Source organism: Aquarana catesbeiana, linkage group LG04 (assembly GCF_042186555.1).
Source record: "Aquarana catesbeiana isolate 2022-GZ linkage group LG04, ASM4218655v1, whole genome shotgun sequence".
Lineage (NCBI taxonomy): Eukaryota > Metazoa > Chordata > Amphibia > Anura > Ranidae > Aquarana > Aquarana catesbeiana.
The window spans coordinates 345,073,814-345,094,501 of record NC_133327.1 but is presented as its reverse complement, the minus strand read 5'-3'; the positions used below and the strand labels follow the sequence as shown (position 1 = coordinate 345,094,501).

At 43.4% G+C, this 20,688-nt stretch overlaps 1 protein-coding gene across 1 annotated transcript in view; it reads right to left on the bottom strand.

Annotated features, from left to right (window-relative positions):
- The window catches only part of UFL1 (UFM1 specific ligase 1), a 121,193-nt gene extending 100,718 nt beyond the window's left edge, over positions 1 to 20,475 (bottom strand). The window contains exons 1-3 of the mRNA XM_073626964.1: positions 20,298 to 20,475; positions 7,078 to 7,223; positions 6,969 to 6,997 (exon numbers count right to left, since the gene is read on the bottom strand). Coding sequence (XP_073483065.1) covers positions 6,969 to 6,997; positions 7,078 to 7,223; positions 20,298 to 20,374 — 252 coding nt within the window. The 5' untranslated portion in view covers positions 20,375 to 20,475. The remainder of the gene's footprint in view (positions 1 to 6,968; positions 6,998 to 7,077; positions 7,224 to 20,297) is intronic.
- Positions 20,476 to 20,688: the final 213 nt, after the last annotated feature.

Sequence of the window (20,688 nt, the reverse complement as noted above, 5' to 3'; positions counted from 1 at the left end):
ACTTCCACTTTAAAACGATGGGTTTAGTTCACCTCAAAGCATGACTTAACACTCAATTTTTTTATTTTTCCTCCAGAATGATGTGTCCCTAGTCCTGGGATGCTCACATCACATCTCCCAGCTGCAGGACTAGGCCCACCAAGCGGCTGTAGGCCAAGCCTGGCACATCATCGACAATTGGCTGTTTGAAGAGGACCAAGATGATGGCGGCAGGACTTGGGGTATGTGACCCACACAGTGAATCACATGTGTTTTTGAAGATAACTTAGGGGGGGGGGGCAAAACATAGGAGGGTGAGGGGATGGGGTGTTACGTTCTGCTTTAAGCTTTGAAAATTAAAGAGAAACTGACTTGTTGCCATGCAAATCTGCTCCAGATTTCAGCAGTTGCATAATTAATTGTTTTATAATTTGTTTAACCAATCTTTAAAAATGCATTCAAATTAAACATTTCAGATCTCACACCCACACACCCCCCTATGGACCAGAGCAATTTTTACATTTCTACTGTGGACATGTTTATTTGGCACTAGCTTTGTCATTATTTAAATTTTTTATTTTTTTTTATTTAAGACAAACAAACCTCTCTTTTTATGATTCCCCCCCCCCCCCCAATCCTTATACAATGAAATCTAACACAAATAAACAAAAAAAGAAATGTACTTTTTGACCAACGTGAGTTTAAAATAGATTAGTGTTACACTAGTGTTAAAATGATGATTCTGCTAAAAAAAAAAAAAAAAAACATTACAAAGTTTAGTTTTTACAAATGAAGCAAAGCATTTTTGTTCAATTTTGCGTTTTGTTTTAATGCAACAATAAAAAATGAACAACCAAAACAAATAAAAAACTAAAAAAGTTTGAATATTAATGGTAATGAAAGAGAAATAATAAAAAAAAAATCAACAGAAAAACAATAGTTGGAGGGAGAAGGGGAAGAAGAAGTTAAAGAATATGTAAACCCAACATTTCATATTCCTGATATGGGTTTGCTGTACCGTGTACTTGTATGAGAAAGTCTCCTGTCCTCTTTGTATTGATTCCTGTAGCCTCCCTGATGGTTTTCCTGAGTGTGGCTCGGGGTTAAATTTCTGCACCATTAGCGGTAACCCCGAGCCACACTCGGGATTACATTGCAGGATCCTGGTGCACTGTACTTACCTTGTTCCCAGGATCCTGCGATGTCCCCCTGCGCTGTCTGTGGGCTCTGTCTCCTCTGAAGCCTCTCTGTGCCAGGCTCCGTTTCCTGCAAGCGTCGCGACGCACGGGGGCGGAGCCTGGCGGCAAATTAAAAAAAAAAAGTAAAAATCATAATACATACAGTACTGTAATCTTACAGATTACAGTACTGTATGAAATTATTTCACACCCCTCTTGCCCCCAATGCCCTGCATGCAGTTTTATATTATATATAATGTTTTTTCTGCCTGGAAACTGGAGATTGTCCATAGCAACCAAAAAGTGTCCCTTTACGTCAAAAGTGGCTTTAGACCAGCTAGAAAACAGCAATAATAAATTAGAACACTTGCAGAATTGAGCGATAGTGAATCGTGGGGAAATGTATTTTATTATTATTATATTTTTTTTTATTATTTATATATTATATTACAATTTATGTTTTTGTGTTTCAAACTTCATCATACCCGGGATATCTACTAGACTCTTGGTGGACAGATATAAGTGTGTTTTTGTTAAGAATTACAGACCTACAATATAAAATGCCAAAATTCCATGCAAAATAATTGTACCGCTTTCAGCACCTAAAATCTGAAATAATCATACCGTCAGGGAGGTTAAGTGAAATCCCTGGTGTTGCTGCCAATCCCTCTGCTTTCCTATTAAAAACTAACCAAACTAAGCAGGAGAGCATAGCGTGGTCAGTTCTCTAGCTATGCTGGGAACTCATTGTGCTCTCCTCCAATGGTCAGACTTGTCCTGACACACACACACACACACACACACACACACACACACACACACACACACACACACACACACACCTCCCCCCTGCACAGCCTTTCACTTGGAAGATCAGTGTACTGCTGCTTCTTCTTTCCCAGCTCTTATGCAGCTGAGAACAGAGGGAATGTGATGATCACTTGTAAAAAAAATAAAAAAAGGCATTTATAATGTTTTTTTATCTATACACAAATCTTTCGCCTTTCAATTCTATTTTAAACTGAATGGTTTGTTTTACAAGCTGATCGTTTACAATCACTTTAATTAGGGTAATCTAGGGGTTAATAAGCAGTTACATAGACACACATTTTTAGTTAAATTTTTAAACTTGTCAGGGTGCTTAAACTAACACAATCTGCAGATTAAGACCTGGTTTACACTAGCGGAAATTCTGATGCGTCTTGAGTCGCACAGAATCGCATTGCAAGGAAAATCTCATTGTTTTCAATGGAACCCATTCTAATCAATGTGACTCAAAATGTTTCAATTTTGGAAAAGGTTCCACTTGGCCCCATAGAATATGCAAAATTGCATCAAAATTACACCACACAATCGCACTGTAAACCGCATCAAAGTCACTTCTCAGTAGTGTGAACCATGCCTTAAGCTCATTCCTTTATTATTATTTCATTTACTTATATAGCACCGTCAATTTACGCTGCGCTTTACATATACATTGTACATTCACATTGGTCCCTACCCTCAAGGAGCTTACACTCTAAGGTCCCTAACTCACATTCATACATACTAGGGACAATTTAGACAGGATCCAATTAACCTACCAGCATGTCTTTGGAGTGTGGGAGGAAACCGGAGTACCTGGAGGAAACCCACGCAGGCACAGGGAGAACATGCAAACTCCAGGCAGGTAGTGTCGTGGTTGGGATTCGAACCAGTAACCCTTCTTACTGCTAGGCGAAAGTGCTATCCACTACACCACTGTTTCCTTTTGATCTGCAGATGAATGAAACAGAGTAGATAGAGCAGTAACAATGTTACTTAGTATCTCTATATTTTCTATTTGAAGAAGTTTGCAAAAAGAGTAAGGCCCTTTTCACACGGGGCTGTCTGTTTTGACGGACTCCGCTTGCTCATCAGGGATCGCTCCATTGATCCCCGCTGAGCTGGCCGATGACAGGTCCGTCTCTGCTCACTGCAAAAAGGTCCATCTCTGCTCACTGTGAAAGAGCCCTAAGAACCATTTGCTGCAGGAGAGACATTGTATGACACTGACAGCCAGTTTGGAATTTTTTTTTTTTTAATTAAAGTAAAGTTCTGTTTTAAGGGCCAGTTCACACCATAGAAACCCAGTCCGGATATGTTCCAGGTGCTTTTCTGCATGCACGTTTTTGATGCGTTCCACTGCATTTTTGGTGCAGTCCAGTGCTTTTTTTCCCCCTCTTTTTTCTTAACCTTAAATAAGGACAAGTGTGTTGCAGTGCGTTTTTGGTGCATTTAGGTGCGTTTTACAGCGTTCCAGTACAGTCCAGTGCAAAAAAAATACAGCATGTTCATTTCCTGGAACTGGAACGCACTGGAACGGCAAAGCACTGGTGTGAACTATGCCATTGAAAATCATATAACCTACTTTCCATGCAGAAAAAAAAAAATGCACTGGAGTGCATGTGGTGTGAACTGGCCCTAATATATTCAAACAAATTAGGCATATCCACATACCCTTTCCCTTTTGTCTACCTTGAGTGTTTGTTAGTTTACATTTTGCTCTTTGATCCTGATATAAAGTCCTCCACAGACAATGTGTTCTCTCTATTTGGATTTATACAAGCATAACAGGGATCAATTTAAATGTGCATGCTTCCTTAGCTAGCTCACAATTTGGTAGGGCTCAGCAAGGGATCATTCTTTTCCCAAAGTTTCACATTACAGATAACCTAACCTGTCCCACAAAGTATGTAAACCAACACAGGAGTGGTGCCTGAGGTTAAGTGCTTTTATCTTCAGATGAATTCCTGTGTGCCTGGTGAAAGCCTGAAGACTGGGCCCATGCTGTATGCACGCAGCTTCCAGGTCTCTACTAGCCAGAAAATCGAATTATATTTTTAAATAATAAGGTTAAGGTTGTGGCTTTGTGCCAAGTTGGACAGAAGTGGAGACCCTGTATGCAGTCTGAGGTTCCCCCAAACAGGCAACAACAGAAAATAAAGATAGGCCTTAGGGATAAACTAGATCATCTTTGCTTGTTTAGCAACACTAAAATGTTATTTTAACATTAACCCCTTCGCACCAACTGCCCCCTGGCCTTTTAAGAGCTCTCAAAGTTGGGAGGCGGGCACTCGAGTCATGTGATCGCTGTGATTGGCTCTCACAGCAGTCACATGATCGGAAAGCTCCCAATCTCAAGTATTCATCGGTAGCTCTCCGATCCCCACTAGCTACCATGCTGGGAACGTGCTCTTAGCCACGGTAAGTTGTTTTAACAGGGCCACATATATGCGGGCAGCCAGCGTCAAGAGGGGATGGAGAGACAAAGGGTGTAAAAATTGACTGCCAGGGTTGTTTTTCCCTACCTAATTAATACTGTTTTCCCTAAACATAAGCTGGTACCAGGGGTATCTAACAGTGCTTCCCCTCCATTCTTAATCACTTCAATACCGGGCTAACTTTCGTGTAGAAATCTTTTTTTTTTTTTTACTAGAAAATGACTTAGTACCCTCCAAATATATATATATATATATATATATATATATATATATATATATATTTTAAAGCATGACATTTTTGGTATCTATTTACTCGATGTAACATCATCTTTTATTTTTTACAAAAACAATTGGTATTATATTGTGTTTACTAAATTTCATTAATGTGTATTTTTTCCAAAACAGATGACGTTTAAAAAACCGCTGTGCAATATGCTTATATATATATATATATATATATATATATATATATATATATATATATATATATATATGCAAAGGCCTTGGAGAATATTGCACAGCGGTTTTTTAAACGTCATCTGTTTTGGAAAAAATACACATTAATGAAATTTAGTTAACACAAACACAATATAATACCAATTGTTTTTGTAAAAAATAAAAGATGATGTTACATCGAGTACATAGATACCAAAAATGTCATGCTTTAAAATGGCACACGTTCATGGAATGGTGACAAACTACAGTGCCTTAAATTATCCATAGGTTACCAGTTTAGATTTACAGAGGAGGTTTGGTGCTAGAATTATTTGCTTTCACGCTGACGCACGCGGTTATATGTGTGGTGCGATCACCGTTAACATGTGTTTGGGACCGACATGTGCATTCTCCACTGCATGTGAGCACGGGGTGATGGGGGCGCTTTAAAACATTTTTTATAGCTTTTCTTAAAAAAAAAAAAAAAAAAATGTGATCACTTTCATTGCTGTCAAAAGGAATGTAAACATCCCTTTTGACAGCAAAAGCAATGACAGGTACTCTTTATGGCAGATACACCCCCCCCCCATCTCTCCTTTGGGCTCCAGTGCAGCCAATCAGACACAGATCGGTCTGATCGACTGCTTCACTGGCCGTCAGGCAGCCAGTTGACAATGAGCCGGAACCAGAAGCGACAAAATAGTAGTCGCTTCTAGGTTCTGATGTCACACAGTGGGAGGAACAGCTTCAGTTCCTCTCACTGTAAGGCCAGAGCAGGATGCCACCGGTCGCATCATTACTGGGCTTGCCGAATGCTCAGGAGAGCCCGGTAAAAACAGCGGTGGCGGGGGGGAGACCCCCCCCCTTCCGCAACCTGTAAAAGTAGTCCAGGGGCTACCCAGCCTCTCTGAGTATTTTTACATGAAAGAGAATTGCTGGCTAAAAATATATACCAGGATCATGGTTGATCCCCGTATACCACTTCCCTACTGCAACATATATATACTGTGGCCGACAGGGAAGCAATTAAGATGTATCCAGGCTCAAAACCATAAATGTATTAAATTGCATCTTACTAGTCCTTGGTGTGGTGATTCCATGTGTTTTTGTTTTCTTTTTTTTCTAGCTTCTTTTCTTTATTTGTACCTGGTAATCCTGCAAATAACATTTCTTTTCCTGGGTGGCTACATCACTCCTCCACTTTATCTACGGAGGGAGCAATGATTGTACCATAAGCTGCTTGTAATGTAGGATTGCTAGGAAGGATGATATACTTCAGTGCAGCTCACATATAGTGACAAAGACGCTGCATTTATGGCTAGATCGGTATGTTTCGTATTTGCTGAAAACGTTCGTTAAAAAAAAAAAAAAAAATGAAGGAAAACTACAAATGCAGCCACCAAAATGTAAGCTGCAAATTGCAATATATTACATTTTTGTTCTTGGGTTTAGATATCCTCTAATGTCTGTAGATTGTAGCTTTGCAAACATAAGTACACATTTAGAAAAATGTAAAATAATGCATTTGGGTGGCAAAAATATGAATGCAATCTATACACTGGGGGGAGAACCTCTGGGGGAATTAGGATGGAAAAGGACCTGGGGGTCCTAGTAGATGGTAGGCTCATTAATGGCATGTAATGCCAAGCTGCTGCTAACAAAGCAAACAGAATACTGGCATGCCTTAAAAGGGGGATCAACTCCAGAGATAAAACGATAATTCTCCCACTCTACAAGACTCTGGTCTGGTCTCACCTAGAGTATGCTGTCCAGTTCTGGGCACCAGTCCTCAGGAAAGATGTACTGGAAATGGAGCGAGTACAAAGAAGGGCAACAAAGCTAATAAAGGGACTGGAGGATAGGAGTTATGAAGAAAGGTTGCGAGCAATGATCTTATTCTCTCTGGAGAAGAGACGCTTGAGAGGGGACATGATTTCAATTTACAAATATTATACTGGTGACCCCACAATAGGGAGAAAACTTATTTGTGGAAGGGAGTTTAATAAGACACGTGGCCACTCAATAAAAATGTAAGTAAACAATGATGGAGGTTACAGGAACTGAAAGGAATACAAACTTTACTGTCAAAGATAAATTCACTGGTCATGCCCCTGCAAATAGCAAATTAACATACCTGTTGAAGCTCTACTATGTTTACTCTCCCTGGAAAAAAAAAAAAAAGAAAAGCAAATGAAGAATGCAATTTACTGTTTCCATTCCAAATTAATTCTGGATCCACTCACCACCTCTGACTTGAAGCTCATCCCTTATTTCTTTAGAAATTTGTGAAGGTGTGATATATTCTTTTCCATCAAGAGTATGAACTACATCCAACTGCTTCTCAGCTATGAGTTTAGAAACAATCTCTATGCAGTTACGCTCTGATAACCTGCAGGGAAAATATAATATGTTTAAAAGAAAAGCAGGTACAACCCATTTCTTAGGTTAAAATCATGTCCTCAAAACCTAGTAGAACTGGTGTTCAAAAAAAAGCCAGCGACATGGACATATGGCATTGATCTGACAAATGCAGTTCTCACACCAGATATATATCCCCCCCCCCCCCCCCCGACTCACACACAGATTCCCCCTATAATCCATTCTAGAGGGTATGGGTGGTAAGGTATCCATTGGTGAGATCGCACTAGACTTCCTGAATTTGGACTTCCTGAATTTGTAAACCTACTAAACCTACTATGGCTGATTAAAGCCAGCAATAGATCCTTGTTAGAAGCGGCCTGTTGCTGGAAAAGGTTTTCACTGAAGCTGAACTCCAGGAATTTAGTCACTTTTTAAAATGTGCCAGGTTAAAACCAATGAAGCATATGCCACCTTGTGAACTTCAATCTTTTTTTTTTTAGAAATTACAACTTTACTAAGCACCAGGAGCACAGCTGCTGGTATACTTTCGCCTCTCTGATGCTAGACCTTCTGGTTTTAGATCCTGCAGCTGCAGCGCGGTATGCAGCTGCTCTGCCCACCCCTCCTCTCCCCGCTAAACCCAGTCCCTGAGCACTTTCTATTATGTTAACCTATTCACAAAATAAAAGCCTTCTGTGAATGGACAGCAGAGGGGAGAGGCGGGCAGAGTGGATGCTGTGTGAGAAAGCAGCATCACTCCTGTACTCCCGACACTTAGTAGAACTGTCAATTGTAAATAAAAGGAGGTGCATCCACAAGGTGGCAAATTCTCTAACTTTAGGCTGGGTTCTCACACATGACTAGTGCGAATTGTATGTCCATTTTTACTGAGAATAAAAAACCCCATTTGTTCAGTGGTTCAGGTGCATTTCTGATGCGAATGTGCAAGGCTCAGGACCGGATTTTTATCACAGCTGCGATTTCAGTACTGGCCAATACATAGCAGATAAAGGGTGTCAACTCCTATAGTAGGGGAGTAATCCCTGCTGAAATCCTGAACTGAATCCTGAACACATGTGCGATTCATAAGTGTTCCCATAAAACTCAATGAGCCTGGAATTTGCACCTTAACCCACACCGCAGTGCTCACAAAATGAACAGGACTCTTTAAATTTGCACTGCAGATGCACCACATATACAGTATCTCACAAAAGTGAGTACACCCCTCACATTTTTGTAAATATATTATATCTTTTCATCTGACAACACTGAAGAAATGACACTTTACTACAATGTAAAATAATGAGTGTACAGCTTGTATAACAGTGTAAATTTACTGTCCCCTCAAAATAACTCAACACACAGCCATTAATGTCTAAAGCGCTGGCAACAAAAGTGAATACACCCCTAAGTGAAAATGTCCAAATTGGGCCCAATCAGACATTTTCCCTTCCCGGTGTTATGTGACTCATTAGTGTTACAAGGTCTCAGGTGTGAATGGGGAGCAGGTGTATTAAATTTGGTGTTATCACTCTCACTCTCTCATACTGGTCACTGAAAGTTCAACGCGACACCTCATGGCAAAGAACTCTCTGAGGATCTGAAAAAAAGAATTGTTGCTCTACAACATAGAGATGGCCTAGGCTATAAGAAGATTGCCAAGACCCTGAAACTGAGCTACAGCACGGTGGCCAAGACCATACAGCGTTTTAACAGGACAGGTTGCACTCAGAACAGGCCTCGTCATGGACGACCAAAGAGGTTGAGTGCATGTGCTCAGCGTCATATCCAGAGGTTGTCTTTGGGAAATAGACGTATAAGTGCTGCCAGCATTACTGCAGAGGTTGAAGGGGTGGGGGGTCAGTCTGTCAGTGCTCAGATCATATGCCTCAAATTGGTCTGCATGGCTGTCATCCCAGAAGGAAGCCTTTTCTAAAGGATGATGCACAAGAAAGCCCGCTAACAGTTTGCTGAAGACAAGCAGAATAAGGACATGGATTACTGGAACCATGTCCTGTGGTCTGATGAGACCAAGATAAACTTATTTGGTTCAGATGGTGTCAAGCATGTGGTGGCAACCAGGTGAGGGGTACAAAGACAAGTGTGTCTTGCCTACAGTCAAGCATGGTGGTGGGAGTGTCGTGGTCTGGGGCTGCATGAGTGCTGTTGGCACTGGGGAGCTACAGTTAATTGAGGTAACCATGAATGCCAACATGTACTGTGACATACTGAAGCAGAGCATGATCCCTTCCCTTCGGAGACTGGGCCACAGGGCAGAATTCCAATATAACAGCCAAACACACCTCCAAGACGACCACTGCCTTGCTAAAGAAGCTGAGGGTAAGGGTGATGGGTGCAGGACCAGTTGTGGCCACTAATCTTACATTGTATTTTATGATGTCAGAGGGGTGATGATACAACTGAAGGACAGTGGTTTCAGGGGACCCATTATGGTAACTGGTGGGAAGGCCCCCAGATTATGCCAAAAGTTCCTCCCTATTTGATGTCTCGTAGACAAAACAAGCAGTATACCCTGCCCATGTTTGGGGGAAGACAAATTTTATGTTCAGGCTAGCCTGAATTTAACGTGTTACTAAACCCACAACAGTAAAAATCAGTCTGTATATGCAGTAAAGCATACTTGTTATACTCACTGTGGAACCTAAGGGGTTAATCCTCTGCATTGTGTATAAAGGCTGTGTGATCCTCTCTGATCTTCCACTGTCCCCATTTATTTCCTGATAATACAGAGCTTGGGGATAAGCTGCACATGCTCAGTTTGGTGTGTATTGCTAGAGTTTTTCTTTTTTTCTTGGGAGAGTGCATGTGATCAGCACAGGGCCAATCAGTACTGTCAAGAGAATGAAAACTTCTCCTATAAGCTATACTAGGAACTGATACAAGGCAAAAGGTATTTAGCAGTTTATATTTACTAAAATATCTGCATTTCCATGTTCTGTGTACTGTGGGAGACCAGATACAGTAAATGCAGGTTCTGGGTTTAGTAAAAATTTAAGCTCATCTACGGGGTATTTGCTATTAAAACTAGAGTGGGAGAATCTTGTGCTAAATGAAGCCGCTAAAGCAGAAGAGCTCTATGTTAATGCCCCCACCAGACTCTGAACGGAGGTGGCTGGAAGCCCGGGCGCTTTATCAGCAGGTTTCCACTACTGCAGCTGAAAATACGAGATTTTTTTATGCAGCAACGTTACTTTAATGAAGGGGAAAACGCAGGGAGACGGTCACTGGTCAGGAGCAGATATTTTTGCACTTTTCCAAGATTTATACACTTGCAAGGTGCATCCCACAAAGGAGGTGATTGATCACTTTTTGGATCAGAGCTCCCTTCCATGCATATCAAAGAGGAATTTTGATGGGCTCACTGCCCCAATTAAACTAGAGGAACTCTTCTTGGTGGTAGCGCAGATGGCCAATAGTAAATCAGCGGGAGCTGAGGGGTTGCCAACTGAAACCAATAAAATGTATGGAAATGCTTTTTTGCCTGCCCTTTTGAAGACCCTGAATGATGCCCTGCAAAATGGTTGTTTACCTGTATCTATGAATGAGTCTATAATAGTAGTTATACCTAAGGCAGGAAAAGACCCATTACAACCAGACTCATATAGGCCTATCTCCTTGCTCAACTCGGATGTTAAACTGTTGGCATGGGTATTAGCTACTAGACTGGCGGGCGCTATTGCAGACTTGGTGTATTTGGACCAGTCTGGCTTTATTCCTACCCGTTCTACTGCGTTAAATATCCGTAGGCTTTTCTTAAAATATTCAAATCTGTTGGTAATCCGGGAAATAGAGCTATTTTCTCCCTCAACAGTGCCAGCTTTTGACAGTGTCAAGTGGACTTATCTGTGGGAGGTGCTCCATAGATTTGGCCTGGGAGAGCGATTCATTTCCTGGATGCAACTTTTGTATGCTGAACCTACGGCAAGAATTAGGGTTAATGATACCTTGTCAGAGTCCTTTCCTTTGTTTCGAGGTACACGGCAGGGGGTGTCCACTGTCGCCCCTGCTGTTTGCCCTTGCACTGGAACCCCTGGCTGCTGTGGTTCACACTTCTCTGACTATTATGGGCTTTCAAAGGGGACAGAGGGAAGACAAAATTTCACTCTACGCAGATGACGCTCTATTGTAGCTGGGGGACACTGCAGGTTTTCTGACAGAAGTGATGCAGTTTATTGACCACTTTGGACAGTTATCAGGCTTTTCCATAAACTGGCAAGAGGGCACACCAGCTTAGTGCATTATCTTTGGATAAAAATTTAATAAGAAGATAAAAGAAGCTACTTAAAAAACATAAATATAATGATCGCAGTATAGATCGTCGTGTAACAGCAATCAGTAGAACATAACAGTACTCCAGAGGTCACGGAGGAAAACACAGATGCACTGCTAGCTGACGCGTTTTGAGGGGTAAGTCCCCTCTTCCTCAGAGCACAAGCAGTGAACCCTACTTCAGCAGTCCTCATATATATATATATATATATATATATATATATATATATATATACACACACACACACACACACGCATACAGTGGCTTGCGAAAGTGTTCGGGCCACTTGAACTTTTCAACCTTTTGCCACATTTCAGGCTTCAAACATAAAGATATAAAATTTTTATTTTTTGTGAAGAATCACCAACAAGTGGGACACAGTTGTGAAGTGGAACGAAATCTTTTGGATTTTTGAAACTTTTTTAACTAATAAAAAAATGAAAAGTGGGGCGTGCAAAATTATTCGGCCCCCTTGCGTTAATACTTTGTAGAGCCACCTTTTGCTGCGATTACAGCTGCAAGTCGCTTGGGGTATGTCTCTATCAGTTTTGCACATCGAGAGACTGAAATTCTTGCCCATTCTTCCTTGCAAAACAGCTCGAGCTCAGTGAGGTTGGATGGAGAGCGTTTGTGAACAGCAGTTTTCAGCTCTTTCCACAGATTCTCGATTGGATTCAGGTCTGAACTTTCACTTGGCCATTCTAACACCTGGATACGTTTATTTGTGAACCATTCCTTTGTAGATTTTGCTGTATGTTTGGGATCATTGTCTTGTTGGAAGATAAATCTCCGTCCCAGTTTCAGGTCTTTTGCAGACTCCAACAGGTTTTCATCCAGAATGGTCCTGTATTTGGCTGCATCCATCTTCCCCTCAATTTTAACCATCTTCCCTGTCCCTGCTGAAGAAAAGCAGGCCCAAACCATGATGCTGCCACCACCATGTTTGACAGTGGGGATGGTGTGTTGAGTGTGATGAGCTGTGTTGCTTTTACGCCAAACATATCGTTTTGCATTGTGGCCAAAAAGTTCGATTTTGGTTTCATCGGACCAGAGCACCTTCTTCCACATGTTTGGGGTGTCTCCCAGGTGGCTTGTGGCAAACTTTAGACGAGACTTTTTATGGATGTCTTTGAGAAATGGCTTTCTTCTTGCCACTCTTCCATAAAGGCCAGATTTGTGCAGTGTACGACTGATTGTTGTCCTATGGACAGACTCTCCCACCTCAGCTGTAGTTCTCTGCAGTTCATCCAGAGTGATCATGGGCCTCTTGGCTGCATCTCTGATCAGTCTTCTCCTTGTCTGAGCTGAAAGTTTAGAGGGACAGCCAGGTCTTGGTAGATTTGCAGTGGTCTGATACTCCTTCCATTTCAAAATGATCGCTTGCACAGTGCTCCTTGGGATGTTTAAAGCTTGGGAAATCTTTTTGTATCCAAATCCGGCTATCATCTATCACTTTGATTGTTAACGTGGCCATTCATTTTATGTGCTGTATGGGCTCCTTATAGGATGAGCTGGGCTCACTTTATTTAATTCCCCCCCCCCCCCCCTTATGTGGCTATGCACTACATATGCTGCATGGGATGTTCACATGAGCTGGGTACCCCTCCCTTTCCTTCCTCTCCTCCGCCCACTGGGCGGAGGGGAGGGGGTGTGGCTTTTGACAATATGTGTGTGTATATATATATATATAAGGACTGCTGAAGTAGGGTTCACTGCTTGTGCTCTGAGGAAGAGGGGACTTACCCCTTGAAACGCGTCATCTAGCAGTGCATCTGTGTTTTCCTCCGTGACCTCTGGAGTACTGTTATGTTCTACTGATTGCTGTTACACGATGATCTATACTGCGATCGTTATATTTATGTCTTGTAAGTAGCTTCTTTTATCTTCTTATTAAATTTTTATCCAAAGATAATGCACTAGGCTGGTGCGCCCTCTTGTTTCTTTTTTATCTTTGACTAATAGGATTCCCCATCCTTGAGGGCAGCAAGGCCTTTTGTCATTGCATGATTGTCTGGGTATCCACTTGTGCGCAGAAGCGTATCAAAACTCTGCTATCTGCTATCAAAACTGACAGATTGGGATTAACAGGGTTTCAATCTATGACGCCTATTTGGCATAAACAATTCTATAAGGACCTAGCTAAGATTGATAAACACCCGGTATGGGAGAAGGTGGGGATCAGCTATATCTCAAGCGTTAAATAACTCTGTTATGAAAACATACAACCAGTACTGTAATTTTTGCTGCTGAAAGGCCATTAGTATCAATATATCCAGTTGCACCATGCTGTCAGGTGTCAAGACAGGTACTCTAAAGTTAGAGGACTCCTCATTCTTGGAGTCAATATACAGTACACTGATAGCTAAAAGAAGGGTGTTATCTCTTGGATTTACACACATCTCTTATCCTGCTGAGAAAAATGGGAGGAGAGGAATGTTGGCCCTATCGATGGTGAACAATGGAATCAGATTCTTGAAGTAGGAACTTTGGTGTCGGTATCTGAAGCACAAAAACTGTCACACCTGTTTATCTTGCATCGGGTGTACCGCACACAAGTACAGTTGCACAAATGGGGCAGGAGAGAATCTTCCATATGCCCTAAATGTCAAGCCCATCCTGGTGATCTTATTCACATGCTCTGGAGATGTCCCAAACTTGTGAGATATTGGAATCAAGTTATTATAACAATAGATAGGATATATCAGGTTCAATTGACTATGGATCCGCTGACATGTTTGTTGGCTATCCTCAACGAGGAGCAGTACTTCCCTTCGGTATACATTGCTCTGACGAGACTTTTATACCTAGCCAGCAAGCTGATTGCTCGGATTTGGCTTTCGGCACAACATCTGACAAGTGCGCAGTGGATCCAGGCGGTCAATAACATACTTGTGCGAGAAAGAAACACCTATTACCATAGAAATTCACCAAAGGTATTTATAAACATTTGGCAGAATTGGTTGGGTACCCAGGAGGTAGCACCCCCCCAGCTGGTTCTAGATAGACTATTACTGGGCTAGACAGATGACTGCCTTAGATTTCGATATGTGGCCATATGAGACACTTTACAGACTAGATAGTATGTTCTACATTAAGGGCTACATACCTACGAAATGTATGAAACTGAACCTCTTTACTCCAGGTTAGTCAATGTTAGTTTCCATTTGGTTTCTTTATTAGTTTTACTTTTGTTTACCAGGGAATTAAACATAAGGTCTTACGCACTGTACATTCTTCTTATAATATTCCTGATTGGCTATGCAGTTATTGCACATTATTTGTCTGCTGATTCCCATGCTGATCTCCAGTTTTTATGGACTGTATGCCCATTCGTTTGTACTTTGTAATGCCTTATCTTTTTGCTCAATAAAATTCTTTTTTGTTGATTAAAAAAAAAACAATTTAGGCTTTTACTATGATGAACGGTCTCACTTACCAAAAAAAAGTCCAGAAAGAGGAAGGGTTAGGTCAAGTTTGATTTTAACAGTCAAGATTTCCATATAATTTCATCTACTTATATACAGTATCTGGATCTACTGATAATTTTGACATGTAAAGGATGATTAAAAGAATTCCACCATTCACAATGATTGACTGCAGCAATGATCTAACAAAAATGTATTAACAGTCATTAGATCGATTTCTATTGAACAGGGCTCAACTTGAATGGAGTAAGATGGATCTAAATTCAGCCAGACCTCGCTGAACTGGCTGAATTTCGATCCATCTATGGCCAGCTTAAACCCTAGTACACATGGCCTGAATATCGGCCAGTTCAAAAGAGACTGGCCAACATTCGGCCCGCGTGTTTAGCAGCCTGTCCGGCTTCTGTCGAAGGCATGCCCGAAAAACATACGCCGATCAGCATCCAACCAGTGCTCTCAGCCGATGGCTGTGTGCGCTGACCAGTGTGTTCTGGCAGCAACACAACAGTTCAGCGGGGAGATTGTTGTACTAACATTAGATAGTTAGTACAGCAAGTTCCTCTCAAGCTCCTCCATTTTTTTCGTTCAGCCCGCTGGGTTGAACGAAAAAAAAAAAATGATTGTGTGTACCTTGCAAATTTTGAGGTATTTGCATCAAGGGTGACAAAGGACAGTGACCATAAATGCAATTTGTTGTCTGGCGAATAAGGACTACAGGGATATACCACATACTCTACAATTAAAGTGATTCTAAACCAAAAAGAAAAAAAATAAAACTTCCCAATAACATCGGTGCTCCTATTTTTTACATAAATCTCTTATAAGGCTTGATTCACACTTATGCATTTTTAGTGCTTTTTGCATTTTGCACTACAGAACGTGTTCCATAGGAAACCACGTTAAATGGACTGTAGTTCAAATCTGCAAAATGCAAAAAGCACTAAAAATGCATAGGTGTGAATCAGGCCAGACACATGTTGAGCCTGCTGTTTTTAGGGCTTCCTCCATCTTGGTGGCAATGATCTGCCATCTCAAAGAGCCTCTGCATTGTTGCCACTGCAGTGCACATGCCCCTTTAGAAAATTAGGTAAGCTCTGTACTACTATACACGGCTTACTTCCTCACATAATGTTAACTGCATGTTTAGTACCACGTTACATGTTAGACCTGTATTTAGGGTGTAACATTTAGACCCCTTTCACATTAAAGCAGTTTTCAGCCATTTTAACGCTACAAATAGCACCTGTAAAGAGCCTGAAAACTGCCTCCCATGCCTCCCCAGTGTGAAAGCCCGAGTGCTTTCACATTGGCGCGGTGCGCTTGCAGGACAGGAAAAAAAGTCCTGCGAGCAGCATCTTTGGGGCAGTCTAGGAGCGCTGTACACAGCGCTCCTACACCAACCCTGCCCATTGAAATTAATGGGAAGCGCTTCGAAAGCGCCCCAACACGGGTGCTTTTAATCCCTTGTTAACCCCTTCTTGGGGGTTAAAGCGCCCCGCTAGTGGACAAAAAGTGCCTTTTAAACAGCAGTAAAGCACCGCTAATACTACAATATCCCCCACACCGTTACACCACCAGCCAGAACCATTGACACAAGGCAGGATGGATCCATACTTTCATGTTGTCTACGCAAAATTCTGACCCTACTATCTGAATGTCGCAGCCGAAATTGAGACTCATCAGACCAGGTAAAGTTTTTCCAGTCTCCATTGTCCAATTTTGGTGAGGCTGTGAAAATAAAAGCCTCAGTTTCCTGTTCTTAACCGACAATGTGGCCCCCAGTGTGGTCTTCTGCTACTGTAGTTCATCTGCTTCAAGGTTTAATGTGTTGTGCATTCAGAGATGGTATTCTGCATACCTTGGTTGTAATGAGTGGTTATTTCAGTTACTGTTGCCTTTCTATCATCTCAAGCCAGTCTGCTCATTCTCCTCTGAGCTCTAAAATCAACAAGGCATTTTCCTCCACACAACTGCCACTCACTGGATATTTTTTTATCAGACCATTCTTTATAAACCCTAGAGATGCTTGTGCGTGAAAATCCCAGTAGACACCATGATCCCTTTTGGGGTGGCTGCAGGGACCCTCACCTATCCTCTTTTCCCCTACTGACTGAAAAAATACTGTTGTGACTCTCCTGCACGGTTATAACTCAATGTTATGGTCTTCCCAACAATGCTTTACCATATCAGGGCTGAGATCAATTACCGTGAGATGCACTTATTTAACTATCCATGGTACACTACCTAATGTGTTTCCAGAGTATGGGTTCTGCTCTTCTGATGCTTAACAGGCCATGTTGGCCAATACATCATTTTATTCTCTGAAAGATATCGTTTTGATTGTAACTTGTATTCTTGCCTGTTAAAACCAATAAACATTATTGAATGAAAATCCTGGTAGATCAGCAGTTTTTGAAATACCAACAACCATGCCACAATCAAAGTTCCTTAAAAAAAAGAAGTCTAGCCTCAGCTCGTTTGACTGTGCTTCTCCTATGGATCACTAGAGTGCAATTTGCTTTGCACTCTTGTGACCCGTTTTTAGCAATGGGAGTCTGGATCCTCCAGGTGCCTGAACTGACACCTGTCTCAGCCTCTCAGTGAGCCGCTGAGAGCCTGAGACGTCACAGAAACCAGTGAGCCGCTGAAAGCCCGAGACGTCACAGAAAACAGTGAGCCGCTGAGAGCCCGAGACGTCACAGAAACCAGTGAGCCGCTGAGAGCCTGAGACGTCACAGAAACCAGCGAGCCGCTGAGAGCCTGAGACGTCACAGAAACCAGCGAGCCGCTGAGAGCCTGAGACGTCACAGAAACCAGTGAGCCGCTGAGAGCCCGAGACGTCACAGAAACCAGTGAGCCGCTGAGAGCCTGAGACGTCACAGAAACCAGCGAGCCGCTGAGAGCCTGAGACGTCACAGAAACCAGCGAGCCGCTGAGAGCCTGAGACGTCACAGAAACCAGCGAGCCGCTGAGAGCCTGAGACGTCACAGAAACCAGCGAGCCGCTGAGAGCCTGAGAGGTCACAGAAACCAGCGAGCCGCTGAGAGCCTGAGACGTCACAGAAACCAGCGAGCCGCTGAGAGCCTGAGACGTCACAGAAAACAGTGAGCCGCTGAGAGCCTGAGACGTCACAGAAATCAGTGAGCCGCTGAGAGCCTGAGACGTCACAGAAATCAGTGAGCCGCTGAGAGCCTGAGACGTCACAGAAATCAGTGAGCCGCTGAGAGCCTGAGACGTCACAGAAATCAGTGAGCCGCTGAGAGCCTGAGACGTCACAGAAAACAGTGAGCCGCTGAGAGCCTGAGACATCACAGAAATCAGTGAGCCGCTGAGAGCCTGAGACGTCACAGAAATCAGTGAGCCGCTGAGAGCCTGAGACGTCACAGAAAACAGTGAGCCGCTGAGACGTCACTGACGTCACAGAAATCAGTCCAGGCATCGTGTCATCCCGACAATGGGAGTCTGGATCTGCCTCTCTGTCTCAGCCCCTCAGTGAGCCGCTGAGAGCCTAAGACGCCACTGACATCACAGAAATCAGTGAGCCGCTGAGAGCCTGGGACGTCACAGAAATCAGTCCAGGCACCACGTCATCCCGACAATGGGAGTCTGGATCCGCCTCTCTGTCTCAGCCCCTCAGTGAGGCGCTGAGAGCCTGGGATGTCACAGAAATCAGTCCAGGCACCACGTCATCCCGACAATGGGAGTCTGGATCCGCCTCTCTGTCTCAGCCCCTCAGTGAGCCGCTGAGAGCCTAAGACGCCACAGAAATCAGTTAACCGCTGAGAGCCTGGGACGTCACAGAAATCAGTCCAGGCACCGTGTCATCCCGATAATGGGAGTCTGGATCCGCCTCTCTGTCTCAGCCCCTCAGTGAGCCGCTGAGAGCCTAAGACGCCACTGACGTCACAGAAATCAGTGAGCCGCTGAGAGCCTGGGACTTCACAGAAATCAGTCCAGGCACCACGTCATCCCGACAATGGGAGTCTGGATCCGCCTCTCTGTCTCAGCCCCTCAGTGAGCCGCTGAGAGCCCAAGACGTCACAGAAATCAGTGAGCTGCTGAGAGGTCACAGATATCAGTCCAGGCACCGTGTCATCCCGACAATGGGAGTCTGGATCCACCAGGTGCCTGGACTGATACCTATCTCAGCCTCTCAGGGAGCCATTGAGAGCCTGAGACGGCCGCTCCCCACCCCTCCACAGCTCAACGCTCCAATGAGCGAGGGGGAAGCAAAGTGGAGAGCTGCTGATTGACAGTCAGCAGCCCATTGCTCGGGGATGCTGCATCCGCCTAGGTTAGTATGATGGAGGAAAAACCCCCAAACCCATACTTCTCTTTTAAATCCCCTTTCTTCCCCATTCTGATGCTCAGTTTGAACTTCAGCAAGTTGTCTTCACCAAGTCTAGATGCCAAAATGCATTGAGCTGCTGCCATATTATTGGCCGATTAATGTTACCAAGCAATTGAACAGGTGTACCTAATAAAATGGCGGGTGGGTGTATGTGCATGTATTATTTGGCCTTGTTTACAAAGGGCATACAACGCCATTTTACCTGTGTTTATCTGCACAGGGATGGTCAGGTGTTCCATACATCTCTCTGTAGGAAGTCCCATTGCCTTTTTAAGGGACATAACCGCCGTATCCCACCAGTGTGGGTGGGTGCCCACATACCCTGGGAGCAGCTGGCAACACGCACCTGCACCCACATAGCGACTTCCTGCACAGGGATTTACAGAACACCTCGTGTGAGAAAACACGACCCTCCACGGGCGTACGGTATTGTATGCCCTATGTCAGTGATGGCAAACTTTGGCACTCCAGATGTTTTGGAACTACATTTCCCATGATGCTCCACTACACTGCAGAGTGCATGAGCATCATGGGAAATGTAGTTCCAAAACATCTGGCGTGCCAAGGTTTGCCATCATTTTTTTTGCAAATGGTGAACTTAGACTTCCTACTTTTTGGAATGGGCCGCAAACACAAGAATGGGCACCAAAAGCACGCAGGCGTTAATGTGTTACCATGCATTGAAGTGCACTGCATTGGGGCACCATTCAAAGCGAACGCCTCCACAATGCTCTGACACATGCAACGTATGTTGTGGTAACGCATGCAATCGCAAAAGTGCGTTTCACCCCTCATACGCTGCATTTTAGACATTGTCATCACGTACTATGGGGAGAAATACCAGTCACACTGCAGTAGATAGAACACTAGAAAGAGTAGAAGTCCTGAGCAGTGTCAGGTGGGTGCAGTGAGCAGCAGGGCATGCTGGGAGATGTAGTTGTAGATTCCTAGGCCGGCTGTGTGGTGCAGGGAATATACAGGCCGTACATATGATATAACAGTGTATTGCTATGGCCGCTGCACAGCCCGGGTTACCTCTGCACGCTGTCGCTGAGCTGAGCTCTCTGGAAGTCAGCGGCTAGGCGCCGTATTTCTTCCCAGTCTGCAGACATGTCTGTATTGTGAAAGATGTGAGCGTCCTCCGTACAGACACGTCACCTCACCGGCTACGGAGACCGGGCCAGACCAACCTTCCTGGGAGGAGCTCGGGGCACCGTGACACCATGTGTGACACCACCGTGTGTGACACCAATAGAGGAGCTCAGGCGCTGCACACTGTGTGTGCACAGCAGTCTATACCATTGTTATTCACATAGGCTCCAAAGGGAATGCCCTGCTAGTTACCAGCGTCTCTGTCACAAGGTTTCCTCTCTCTACTTTTTATTTTTCAGTAGTAAAAATATAAATAGCAAGTTTAGTAAGGATG